The 14,392-nt window shown below is 40.8% G+C and overlaps 1 protein-coding gene across 6 annotated transcripts in view; it reads right to left on the bottom strand.

The window, feature by feature from the left end:
• Positions 1–14,392, bottom strand: part of BRF1 (BRF1 general transcription factor IIIB subunit) — a 174,091-nt gene that overhangs the window by 98,893 nt on the left and 60,806 nt on the right. For 5 of the 6 annotated variants that reach the window (XM_021274541.4, XM_072038213.1, XM_038179446.2 and 2 more), the window contains one exon: positions 2,814–2,845. The exons of the other annotated variant lie outside the window; for it this stretch is intronic. In XM_021274541.4, coding sequence (XP_021130216.1) covers positions 2,814–2,845 — 32 coding nt within the window. The remainder of the gene's footprint in view (positions 1–2,813; positions 2,846–14,392) is intronic. 6 annotated transcript variants of the gene reach the window in all.

The raw sequence follows: 14,392 nt of genomic DNA, 5'->3' as shown, positions 1-14,392 counted from the left end.
CTGGAGATTACAAGAGGCTAAAAAAGAGATGGGCATCTCCCAGGATTAGAAAGGCAGCAATCAAAACTCGAGCCAAACAGTTCTCCAGGTGAAAGGAATGAGAGTGCTCTGAAAGAGACTGGAAAACCCAAACTGTTCAAAAGTTGGGCCAAGGCTAGACAAGCTTCCCTACTCTCCTAAACAAGCAAGTCCTGTCACTTAGATTGGAAGAACAAAAAAGCAAACAAAGGGCCTGATTATAGACCTCTCTAAAGAGTGTATTTGCAAGTAAAATGCAATATCTGGAAATATAAACAAGTACTTTCCCTGTCAGAGCCTGATGACTGATCATCCTTCCAACTCAATCAACACGAAGCACGACTCTGCTCTGCACGAGGAAGGAGCCTGATTTGTAGCAGTGCTCTGTGCATTTTCAGTCATTTCAGATAACGCTTCCAAGTCTAAATGTACCAGAGGCATACGGGATCTGACAACGTTTTTCAACAGGTTTCCGAGACATGGGACACATTTCACCAAGAGATAAAATGGAAGACAAAATACAAAAAGTTGGCCTGTCTGATAAAAAAAATAAATAAAAGAAGGCATTTTATTCTGATGGCAGTTTGAGTTCCAAAAGTTGCTATGCAATGTGTAGTTCCCCAGTGGAACAAGAAACTCTCCCCATCTCGGATCATCAGTACAGGAGGAAAACTGATAGGGCTTCAGAAACAGGCTGCCATTAACAGTGAAAGTTAGCCTCTTCTATTGCTAAATTTTAGCAGCATAATGCTATGCTAAAAGCATATAATGTTATAAGGGATAGGTTTGTTTGTTGTTTTGTTTGTTTGCTTCTTTTTTCTTTTCCATTGAGAACCGGGAACCAAATCCCAAAGCAACGTACTAAGTACAGGAAGAGTGGATGTACAAGAGGTGCAGAGCAGAACCTCAAGAGACAAACTTCAGATTTTCTCTCCTAGATTCGTCTACTCCCCTTCCACACTTATACACCCCCCATTTTTTTAATTTATTTTGAAAAGCTGAATTGAACAATGAGAGAGAAAGAACATGTACGTGGCAGGTCTCGAGACAGATAACGAGTTGCAGGTAACAGCAGATTTGCATCTTCTTCATCTTCCTCTCACTTTCAGCTACCCAACTCTCTTACACTGAGCTCCCAGAGGGTCTTAGCTCCCCAGTGCCTGCAGGACACTGCTTCAAGGTCACTGATGCAGAGGTCTGTCCTCCTGCAGCAACAGAGCTGCATCAAGTAGAAATAGCACTGCTACTGGCAACCCTTCTTTATTCATTAATGACATTTACACCTCAACTTTACAATAAGAGAGCTGACCTTGAAAGAAAAAGCCTCTTCAAGGTAATAGTACCATTCAATAAATCAATTGCTTTTCTTTTTTTTAAGCATACAGTCTGTAAGCAAAGACTGATCTAAGGAGAATGCACTGAAGTTTTCTGCCTGGGCAGTAAATGTTTTGCCACCAAGTTTACAGAGAAATAACGTAGCAAAAGCTAAGAACCATCTAGGAAGCTTTTGTTGGCAGATAGATTCATTTTATTTTAAACATGTATGTAGTTGACCTAAAACAGGAAACTGGAGATGTTTTTTTGTTGTTGTTTGGTTGGTTTTTGTTTTATTAACCAAACTCAGGCTGGGGAGGAGATCTAGAGAAGACCTGAAAAGCTCATTTATGCATTCTTAAACAGGGCTTTCTGGCTAGCTAGAGTTAAAATAATAATGTTTAACATCTCTGTTTGCTCAGATTCATCTTTCAGAAACTAGAATTTGGAGCATACCAGAAGTCTCGCATATTTAAATACAGATTACAATAGTAAAATGTTGCATTTTCTTCCTTCCAGTGTTGATTATTTCCATACCACTAGTCTATTTCTGGCTCTCCCATCTCTTCAGTTACCCCTCTTTAACCTTTTGGTTCCCATATGCCCCCATCTTGACACCTTTTCTGTCTGGAATGTACAGAGGGCAAAAAACAAATCATTCAATCTTCGTCTGCTCATTTTTTTTTCTTTTACAGATTCAATACGCACTCTTCTTCACATATAGAGAATATGCTCCATTTTACTACAATTATTCTATTTCATAACAATTGCCATGAACAATCACCTGTGTTTAAAAGCAAATCTCACCCCCTGCCCCCATTCTATAGATGCAGTATTTGCTTGTAATCAAAATAATTCAATGAGAGTTTGGAAACATTGAAGAAAGTTAGTAATTTTAAGAATTAAAGATTCATTCGACTATTGCAATTCCAGCAGATTGCTGTAAGCAATAAATAGCCTTCAGAGGGATGCCATTTACCAGGACAGCTGGGAGGACAAAAATAGATGTAACTAACCTACTCACATTGTATGTAAAACAGTCCTAACATGGAAAACGAGAGTAAGACAGCGTATGTCAGCAGAGCTTTCTACTTCCACATAAAGAGCAAATACAAATTTCTTTGAAAACACGTTTTATAAAACACGTCACTTTAGTGCACTAATCCATTTACACCACATTACCTACAAAAAAGTTAGAACTTAAACATTTTTAAAAAAAAAACAGTTGTTGAACATTTTACTTTGTGCCACTGAATCCTGAAGAAAGCATCATTCTAACTCTTCATACTTTGCAACGTTAAAAGAAAAAAAAAATAATTTCATTGAACAATTACTGAACTACAAACCCAGTGATTTTCCAAACTATAATTTTTACAGAGAAATTAAAACATCCCAAATAGCCCACGCTGACAGCTCTTCACTTGAAATTAATCAAAGTTTAACAATTCAGCAAAAGTTTCAAACAAAAATAGATACAATACCTGGAGAAGATCACTGAGGTCAAGTAACATGTCTGTGAAGAAGTCAAGGAATACACACTCTTGTTGACTGTGACAGCATTTCTAAGTGTCATGAGCAACCCAAACAAGGAAGAAACAAACCCAGGTTAAACTGCAGCATAAACCAAATGCAGGTGAGGTGCGTGGATGCAGTGCTTCTGCTAAGAGCCAGCACCCAGCTAACAGGTCAGCTGCCCAAAAAATCCTGCCTGCACTTGCTGCAGTTCTTCCACAAGGTGCCTGTAACGTGATGGTCTGAAAGAAAAGCCAATACCTTGTGTGACTTACAAATACTCACCACATATCGTAGCCTAGGAAGAAAACAGTAACAATGACATTAGCAATGAGATAAATACTTTCCCACTTCAGGAGTATAAAGATCATCCATCTCCTTTGCTAGCTCAAGAGTCAGGGATCCCACTGCACTGAAAAACAGTTGGAAGAGCAAACTAGGAAAATGGCAATACATTTTTTTTTTGCCTTCATCTAGCATGACTTGCCAAAGAGTTAGGAACAGAAAGCCACTTTGGCTACTCATTCTTCTGACCAGGGCAATCAGCTGTTATCTTTGAATCATTAAGGTTGGAAAAAAACAACTTCAAGATCATCTGGTCCAACCACTGAGTTCACTGTAATCCTATATTGTTACAACTAAAAGACCAGGTCACCATTTACTATACCTTATGAGCACATTTGAGACTTACAACAGACCAAAAACAAGCCAAAACCACAAGTTTGCACCGGATTTTACTGCAATTAAGCACATTTAGAAATGCATTGTCCTAATAACACCTAAAACCAAACCCAAACAAACATTAAGCTTAGAGTGCAAAGGTAGCCCTGTCGCTGATAGCAAAGCGACAATCACAGGCTCGATCCATCGGCCACTCCTTTACCAGTCAGAAAGGAGTTCCGGTATTGCCATTAAAAGCAGTGTCAAAGTAAAACACATGAGAGACAGAGGAAGGCAAAGGAAACACGTATGCAGAGGTATATGCAAATTTTTGTATGTAGCAATGTGTGAAGAAATCAAGTATTAAGAAATAGAGGGACATCAGTCTAGTTTGGTACACCACTACAATACAAATATCAGTGTATGTTGTTTTTAAGGTATTGTTGGAGGACAAACTTCTACTAAGTATCAGCCACGGAAGAAGACTAATTCAGCTAATAGAGTCAGTTTATGCATACACATTTGTCTCACTAAAAATATTTATCCTTGAGCATTTCTATACTTAGTTTGCATTTAAAACTATAGGAACTTAGCATTCCAAATTCGCTACAAAATTCAATACATTATGTTAATAATATTTGGTGAAAGCTTTCAGCATTAAAAAACACACAGTAGGTCTGTTTGGATAATTTATTAGGTAAGACCTCAGTCTCTGAAAAAATCCCAAATTTATTATAAATAACATTATGCAAGAAATCAAAGTAATCTTAAATTTTAAGACAGTATGGGAATTGCTAACTAAACCAATCTGTAAGAAATGGAGCCTAGAAATCTACGCAGAGCAATACAGAATTCAGTGCAGCTTTTTGGTCAAAGTGGTGAGAAAAAAGAAACCGAATGAGTTTAGTAATGAATCTGCCAAGCAACCACAGCTCTTGACAGCTCCTCAAACAGATCTAGAAAGACATCACCAATTTTATGCTTGAGAAATACTCTAGACCTAAAAACATTCTTGGCTCGTTACTGACTTGAAGCGCCTGGTTGTAATATGCCCACTTGGAGATACTTTCACCACTGAGATAACTGAAAGTTATTGCTTCTATTTGATAGACTTCATCACTATTTAGGGGGGAAAATAAACAAATACATAAAGAAACCAGAAAAAAAGCAGCTTACGGGTTCCTGAAACACCAAAGTGGGCAGACATTGCCCTTGAGGCTGCCTACCGCCACTGCAGATAGAGAATCACTGCCAGAGGCTAATGCAGATCTCAGGTGAAAGAGAAAGCTACATTTCTAACCTAGGCATTTCAGTTAGAGTTATGAAATGTGTACAGCAAAGTCATCTTCATTCTCCTCAAACTGCTAAAAACACTTTGGTGGAAGAGCTAAACTTAATAACACACTACAAGTGCCCAGAATTTATTACTGTAAGAAAAATCAAATCCCCCTTTTTAGTCTAAGTAAGGAGAAACAGAACATGCATGCAGCTGTAGGGACAACAGATGAGAGCTAAGAAGTTGGGAAATTCACTTGCAGGGTTCAGGCAACTCTGAGACAATTTGGAGCTACACTACAGATGCTCTAGCATGCAGTTGCTTTGCTCCGTAGAGAAGTTAGTTCAAGTGTCCACTGAAATTGTAAAAGCAAAGGTCACCATAAAAATGTGGCATTTCTGGATTTCATTTAAGGTAGCCTCCAGCAATCCCTCTCAATGATTCGATGTGTATGCAGTTGCTACGGCGAAGCAAAAGCGAAGGGGAAACTTGAGTCATGCAGTAGCAACGGGTTGGCCTTTACTATGAATATTGTGAGCACAATTATCAGCAGGAAGTAGTTGTAAAAACAGGCTGTTGTTTTTAAACTCCTTTTCAGAGCTGGAACAGTTCAGGAGAACACACAACAGCTGAAAGCAGCAGATAATACTTAATATGTATTCAAAAATTATACAACCCTAAGATAAATGTTTTTTTTTGAAGCCAAAAGAAAACAATGATAATTTTACATATGGAGCCTGCTAGCACACAGGAAAGTTCTCAAAGGGACAGAAAGCTACCGATATTGCAGATACACACATGCAAAATGACAGAATATAAACACAAGGGGGGCAAGGTTATAAATGCACCCAATTTTATTTTATTTTTAAAAAGTTGTAATGGTTTCAGATGCTTTTCTTTTGCTATTTTTAGCTAATTTCACCAAAGTATGCAACTGATTGTCCATCACTTGGAAACTTTAAAATCAAAATGAGAGGAGTCTAAAGGCTTAACTTCAAAAGATTTAATTCAAGGGAATCCTTTGACCAACATGATGCAAGAGGTCAGTCTGAGTGGTCACAGCACTCCCTTTCTGCCTTTATAATCTGGTAATCTGGGGATAATGTGAGAGCACAATGAATCACAGCAATAATGATCTCATTCTCAGCACCAGAGGAAACAAAAGTTCATGATGAAATGAATACTACCGGAAACCTAAAACCCCAAATACCAAAACAAGAATGCATTTGTCCTTTAGACAGGCCCACATTTTATGTATTCCAGCAATTCTGAAGTACTTATATGGAGAAAAATCCCCTAGGTTTTGGGTATCATTAAGCAGGAGGCAAAACTGCCATTTGACAAAGTCGTGTACAGAAATGCAAGAATAACTGTGCCCCTCCTAAAAACGTCTTGGTTTTAATGTTTGACAATGTCTACAGTAATCAGGAAACCCTCAAACAATTTTGTGGAGTTTTACTGTGTCAATTTTAGTGTGTCAAGGATCTTGCACTACTTGCCCTGTCATGCTTGGGAGATACAGGCACGTATGTACAGCACGGAGAAGGCAGAGTCTGGGTTTGGTTGGTGGGACTTTGTGTTTTGTTGTTGTTTTGCATTCTCTTTTGGGGTTTATCTGGGGGTCATGGTGTTTATTTTATTTTTAAAGTTTTCTTAAGTTACCCTCTAAACTTTTTTTTTTTTTTTTTACAAGCATACTACAAAATTTGTCACACCCCAGAAAGTTTAATGCCAAGGAATCCTGACTGCAAGCTACTCAGCAGAAATGTGACGTCCCTAAATCCTGTGCTGTCCACTGATGAAGCTCCACCTTCTTTGAAGCTAAAATGCTTTCTGCTTCTAACAAAAACTCCTCACAGATCCACTAGGTATATAAAATAATTAAATTTGAATTCTCTCTGTATTCAACAAGAACATTTCAGCTGGCAGCAAACAACCAAACAAAAAAGGCAAAGTTTAATAAGAAAGGTGACTGGAAAGCAAACAAGAAGTTCTGAATGTTAATTTTTCCCCCCCTCAAATTCTAAATGAAACTAATTATTTACAGTTTTGAATACGCTACGTAAGAGACATGAACTTCCCAGCAGCACTTACAATAACAAACATATGCAGATAAGATAAAAGTGGGTGGACAAAGAAGTGCAGTGATATCAGGGGAAAAAAAATTAGTGACTGCATTTGCCTGGCCCTGAACCTAATTTTCCATCACCCATTCCATCAACATCCTTGTCCTTCCATATTTTCATACAGCTCGCCATGTCTGATTATCACTTATCGCAATTACATGTCTGCTGCTTTACAAACTTTCGCCATTTTAATTAGCAATTAATTAAAACTGACTGACAGCACTAATTGTTTTAAGTAAACATTTCTCTTCCTAACTTCGTTGAACTAACAGGATTAGAAAATAATAACCAAAGCCAATTCTTTTGTAGAAAACTTACTTCTCATAACTCTAATGCTTTGCCTTGAGGCCGAAATCCTATGGAGCCAGTTTCTGAAGTTTCCTAAGCTTGCAATTCTGTCTGTGCAAAGAACAAGACTGCACAGCACAGTCTGCACTTGAGTATAAAGACAGCACTTAAAAACATTCCTAACGCCATTTTCATAAAAAGCCATCTTTATTTATGTGCAGATCAATGCATGAGAGAAAAAAAAAAAAAAAGGACTAGATTTTGGTCTGTATGGGTTTTTCCTTTTGTTCTTCTTTGCACATAACTGCAGGTCTGCATGCCATAAGACTATATCCTAAAATCCCTAGTTGTTAAGAACAAAAAGCGTTGCTGGACTCCTTCCCCAGGTCAATCGGTGTGTTTCTCCTGTAGCTGCTCCCTTTTAGTGCGTGGAACACCTTTATCTTAATAGTTAGAACAAAGTCAGCGGTGGTAATTCAGCACTGCACAACCACCTAGGCAGATCTATTAAAAAGGAGACAGACATTTCGGGCTGCATTCAGCCTGCCTGATATTAGCAGTAAGTGAAATGGGGAGAAAAGTAGCTTCCTGGCTCACCTAGGATCTGAATTAGCCTCTGACACCAATTCTCTCTCTCCTCTATCCCCAGCGATTGCAGACAAAATCTAGGGCAACTGCGCTGCTGACTTCGGCGCCACCGCCAGTGAGACGGGATGAATCCACCGCCTGCAAGCTCCATTAAACTTCCAGCTCCCTGATGCACGTACAGTTCAGCCTTTACAAAATTAATGCTGTAGCTTTTCTTAATAATTGTCTTCAGACACATTCCCCTTTACAGTACCATTTTCAAAAGCATGCCAGGCTAGCTGAATATTCAGTGAGCGTTCAGCACTTTTCCAAATGCTTCCCTTAGAGAATAGTCTTCAAAGAGCTCCAGCTCGGCTCTAGTCCTAGTGTTACTGACTTCAAGTAGGTAACCTGCTTTGTGTGATATTACAAAGTATTTACATAGTCGCATGTAAATTTATTCATAGTGCAACACAACCAAAAAAGTAAAAAAAAAAAAAAAAAAAAAAAGATTATCCTAAAATGCTTGTCAACTCTCAATTATTCAGGACATTAGACGGATAAACTACACAAGGAATATGTGAACTCTGGCACTGAGAGATAATTGAGTTAGTACACTTTAGGAAAAGAAAATTAAGGCATAGTATGAAAGTGTAAATATTAATTTTAGAGGTTTTAGAGACAAGTTGATCTATAACCTGGGTGATGTGACAATGTAAAAACAGTTGGCTACAGTCAAAAAACAAAAAGTCCCAAGAAGAAAGAGACCCCTTCCCCTGAAAAAGCACCGGTGAGGTTGCTAGGAGAAGCAGGTTAAAAGAAGAGTGGAGCTGGCAGACAAGAACAGGAGAGTGGCACCAGGAAAGGACCAGAGCTGAGGCTGCAGGAGAAAAAGAACAGTAAATAGGAAAAATCACTGCAAAAAACATCGTGAGTCAGAAAAAAGTTCAAGCACATAAGCAGGTATGAAGCTGCACAGTCCAAAAACCCGCACAGAATGGCCATTTAGTAATAGAAGGACATAAAAAAGCAGTCGGGAAGGAGGACAATAGGAACGATTTTAGGAACGATTTAGGTAAAAGTAAAGCAGTTTAATCTTCTCTTTTCCCTGTATCTAGAGTCTATAAAGGTTATGACTTGTACCAACACTGAAAGAAATTTCACAAAATGTAAGATTTGGAAGAATTACTCTGAGCTGACAATCAGGTATTCAGCACAGCACGTGGCAGGTAAGCTTGCAGCTGGCAGAGAGAAAAGTGGAAGAAAGGAGCAGAGAAAATCATTCCCTGCCCAGCAGTGGCAAAGGAAAACCAGAGCTGCTGTGAGCCTTTACACTCTGCTGTTCAGAAAAGCCCAAATGGAAGTGTTTGGAAAGATTTGGGGGAGGTGGAGGGGATAAAAGATAAGGCTATGGTTTGTCTGGCACTTGACACCACCACAAACAAAGAGAATAATCTCAGCCTTGCTCCAACTGGCTTGATTGTTACTTGTCACCACCCCTTTCCCTGGACTGCTGTTTGTGCAGCAATAGGGCACACCAGCCGAGGGAACTGTCTGATACAAATACACCCCCCTCTTTTTTTTTTTTTGGGCCTGTTTTCAACTGGATTAACTCCCCCCTAGTTCACACATAACTGCACAAACACCTGGGCTGATACAGGGCAGGGGACGGACTGGGGGAGGAACACCCAGCCAAGGGCAGAGCTCGATGATTTCTTTCTGAAGCCGCGCCAGCTCACCCTGGCTCAAAGCATTCATCCCAACTGCAGCCCCAGCCAATCTCCCCGTCACCCAGCCCACCTTCTCCAATTTCTCTTTCAAGTAATGCTGTTTGCAGAGTCCTCCCCGGCTGGCTCCAAAACACAACGCCCCACCTTATCTGAAAGAGAAACCTTAAAACAAATAAGGAGCAGAAGTCTGCAGAATAACTGCTTTATAGTATATCATGATTTTGTGAAGCTGGCTAACACCTTTGTTTTAAGCACATACACAATTCCCGTGCCAAAATTCACCGTAGTATTGCTCTGGTGTACACATGGTAACGCCCAGCTATACCTTTAGAAATGTACCATTGCCCTGCTCTGTTAAACTAGAACAAAACCAAATTGTATCGGTGCAGAATGTTTTACATTTTCCATGCTAGAAGCCAAGCGTTACATCTTTCCTTTCATGCCCACGCTGAGTCTAATGCACTGGTATTAACTGCTCCTGGGAGAATTAGCTCAACAGAATTTTGCAGGGATGGGAGCGCGGCAGCTGCTGTACAACTGCGCTGGGACACAGCGGAGTTTGCCCAGAATCTCAAACACTGCTCTCCTGCCACTATCAATGAACTTGATTTATCCGTGCACATGCATTATCCAATATCTCACACGTAAAACACCGCCACTCAGCAGGAAGTTTCTGACGCCGGAGGCTTTATTAAAAAAAAAAAAAAAAAAAAAAAAGAAAGAGCACGGCTTTAAACAGAAATTAATTGCATCCTTGCCATTCTGAGGCTGCTGACTCCTTAATGGCCTTTGGTAGAAAGTCCAGCAGTTGGATGTGTTCAGCTTCCCCCTGTAAAAGGCCTTTAACAGGATCACATCAACCTGTATCACGTAACGCAGTGATGGAATAAAGCTGTCCCAAGCCCCTCTGTAGCAGTTGCAGGTGGGCACATGCCTGTTGGCCAGTAACCCCTACCCTTGGCAGGTGAGGATGCTCTGCACTCCCAGTTACCCAAATCCACAGAGCTCTGGTGGGAAACAGCGATCGTGGTGGCTTCGTGCACGTGGCCAGCTCCCTGCTAGGGCATGGACATGGCAACACTTCCATAAACACCACCAAACTTAATTACTGCTCAAAGCATGTCTGATTAAAGGCACTGCTCCAATCACCCACCTGCCTTTGTAACACGTCTTAAACACGGCACGGAGCTGTGAGCTAGGTGTTCAGTGCTAGTTTATCAGCCTCGCTCGGAAGTCAGTACCACGTGCCACTTTTACGCTGGCTGAACTCCACAAAGCGCTCTGGTTTAGTCACCTTCCAATAAAACAAATCAAAAACATGGAGCTGAACTGATGCATTGTATCAATGGGTTGGGGAAGTCTCAACCCATGCTTTCACTTTAAGAAATGCCTACACTAAACATAAAAAAATCCTACATCAGACCATTAGTCGTAGGAGAAACCTACATAAGTAGTAACAGCACAGAGGTGTACACAATTTGCTATCTCATTAAGAATTTATGTTTTCTAAATCAGACTTGCATTGCAGTTCATAAATAACAGCTTATCCCAAATGAGTTACTAAAAAAAGCATTTTGCCAAATAAAGCTTAAGGCATTTTTCACAGGTTATGCTTCAGACTACTACCATAAGAGTATCTGAGGGACATTTATTTGGAAGTGTGTGGGCAGAAAACTCGTGTTACTTCCTCAGACAGCTCGCCAGGTATCTTGAGATGCAGCAGCAAACACTGGCAAGAGAGTTAGCGTGTTTGAATTGACCAACCTGTGACAAGACATGATATGCAACCTTGTCTTCACTTCTACTTCCCAGCAGTGCACAAAGGAGAGATTACCACTAGCTGTCACGGTCAGGGTGAGAAGATATCTTCACTTCCTGCGAGCTGAGGCTCAAGAAGAAAAAGATGAAGGAGGAGGGGGAAAAAAACAACAACCACCACCAACAACTTAATAGTTTTCCTAACTTAAAATTGATATTTTATAGTTTTAAAGTACCTTTCAGGGTAAGGGACAAGCGATGCATCACGCTTTGAAATGGATACAGTTCTCAGCATGACACATTCCCCTTCAAGGACATAAAACACCAGATTTTAAATTTAAAGCAAATTTATGTCTTGAAAAGTTGTCCCCAAAACAAGATTAAATTTGGTCCTTGAGCAAGTATAACACTGCAGGTGGAGGGAGGAGTCCACATATCAGGGCAGAAAGACAACATATCTGAGATTTTAAGGTAGCTAACTTTTCAGAGAGTTCAATTACTACAGTAAATCTTCATGATGATCTATTCAGCTGGGAAAATACAGTCACAGGCATTTGATACAGTTTCCACTTTATCTACATGAAAGGCTGGGAAAATAGAAGTTTCTCCTTTGGAATCAGTTTTCCCCAAGAAAATGAAAGGCACAGCCCAGAGGGACGCTGGGCTGTGGTTCAGGACACTGGGTTTCTGTTTCCAGTGCTCCCAATGCACTGCAAAACACCTTTTATCCTTCTATCTTATGGTTTTTATATTAAAAAAAAAAATAGTTCTCCCTTCCCTGATAAAATGCTTAAATCTTCTTATTTATCTTACTATTATAATAAACATTTTCACTCTGGGGCTCCCAAGTATCTCCAAAGGGTCAGAGAAAAGAAGCTGTCAACTGTATTTTTGGTGTAATCCCCATTAGCTAGGTTTATGGTCAATCATCATTTTTCAGACCATCTCCTCGCCCTTGAGAGACCCAGGCTATACCCTGCCTTAATGCAGTGCTTTAATATAACTGGTGGGTTATGCAAATTTGCCCACCTGTCCAAAACATGCAACGAGGGCTTAAGAGCTAAGTTACATACTGAGTTCCTTATGATGAAAATAGATGCAATGCGTATCGGATATTCACCCCCAAGTATGCCAGTTCTAATTTCCACAGATCTGTTATCCAAACACATAGCTAAGGAGCTCTTATATTAACTCTGCTGCATCCCTTTATTCAGTTTAAAATTTGAGTTTTGCACCAATTTACTCAAATCACTTTGAACATACACGTACCAAGTGTTTTAAAAAGGTAAAGCAAGAGTCAACTCCTTGTTATTGGGTTACTCATGTTTATGAAGGGATCCTTAAGGAGCAAAAGGAAAACACTTTCCTGGGGTGAGGCACGGGGTGGGGAGAGCAGGGCTGGAAGTGGCCAGAATACACATACAAATGTCCTACTGAAAATTCAAATCCTCAGTAAGCAGTCTGCTGCAATTCTCTACTTGTCATGGATATTGCAGTTCTGTTGACATTACCGTCAATATTTACTTCGCTTAAACAGGAACTCCCACAGCATCTCAGTACAATGCTGCACAGAACCAGTTAGCGAACACACTGAAGGTAATTTACTTGCAAATGCCATTTCTCACATTCTTAAAAGTTAACAACCTTCATTAAATGGTTTTAATCAAGATGGAAAACGAGGAATATTTTCTTCAAGTGTCATTTTAACTTTTATCCCTGTATTATCTTCTGAATGCCGTAGCAATGGCAAGCACTTATCTCATGTCTCCCTTACAGCACAGAGGCTGCTCTTTCATTATCAGTTTTAAGAAGCTGTAAACTTATCTCAGCTGCTGGAATTCTTCGCCAGAAAAAAAAAAAATCAGTAGTGATGTACATATCATCTGCCTCTGGGAAAATAAAAACTGCCAGCGATATGCTGGGAAAGATCTCTTTAGACTCCTTTCACACAGTCTTGCAGCATTTTTATTGTAACCAAGCAGTGTAATTTCAAATAACATTCTGCAGCACGCTGGCTGCAAGCGCCTAAAATACATCTCTGCTCCAAACAACAACTGAGAGTGCTATTGTGGGTCCCGTGTTTACAGCTGCTTGCTGATTTTGTCATATTTGCAGAGCTTTCAAGAAAAATGATAACTTCTTTCCCCCTACTGCCAAGACGTACAAATTCAGCGCAGACTTCTGATAACAAGCTCAGCACAACAGCACCAGTGAGCCTTCAGAACCTGCTCTTTGTCACAATTTTAGCTAAAAATATGGTTGGAAAGGTATATTCCAGGGTCTTCAAGAAATCACAAAAAGGAACTGTGTGCAGGGACAGGACTCTGATGTTCTGGGAGGCAGCGTGTTGCTGGGTGCCCGAGGGACACGCGTCTGCACCATGGTACTGCCCTGCTGAGCAAGACACTTGGCTTCACCTCTGTGCCTCCATTGCTCTGATATTAGGAGATGAGGATTGTAATGCCAACCTCCTCCACACAGCACTGCAAATTTTACCCCTCAGCTAGGAGGGAGCAAACTGGAGTTACAGCCCTGCTGCCAGAACTGTTTATGCATCGGGTCATCACAATTTTACATAATAAATACATTAAAAAAACAAACAGAGGAACAACCTGAGAGAAAAGTATGCACCCTCTCAGCCAAAAAGCCTGACCATTCACCTAGAAAAGCTTCCTCTTTGCTCTCCTCCTCACCCCACAGCTGTGGTGTCTGGGCTTGCACAGCACCCACAGCTTCAGAAGAAGAAGGGCCATGGCCAGGCCCCGACTGCTCCCTCGGCCTTGACGCCCCTTTGGGAGCGAACCCCGGCCTGCTGCTGCTCTGGGAGGGCCTTCAGGCACCAACCCTAAAAATCAGCAAGCACCTGCCCCTGTGTTGCCCACCAGAAGAGAGATGAGATGGTCTCTGTACAGGACTGGCCAAAAACCAGAACGACTGAGGAGGGCAGCACGGAGACGCCACAGGCACAGTGTTACCAACCCATGAAGTTCAGGTGGCAACCTGGCTGATGGCATGGGGGACACGAAGACATGGCCTGCCACAGTGCTCAGAGCCAAACTGCTGAGCCATTACGATTGAGATCTGTGAGGTAAGCACAGAATTGGCTGGGCGGCCAGGCTCCAAGGGCTGTGACGAGTGGTACA

The sequence above is a fragment of the Anas platyrhynchos genome, chromosome 5, assembly GCF_047663525.1.
Source record: "Anas platyrhynchos isolate ZD024472 breed Pekin duck chromosome 5, IASCAAS_PekinDuck_T2T, whole genome shotgun sequence".
NCBI classification, from domain to species: Eukaryota; Metazoa; Chordata; class Aves; order Anseriformes; family Anatidae; genus Anas; species Anas platyrhynchos.
This window is presented reverse-complemented; position numbering and strand designations above follow the sequence as displayed.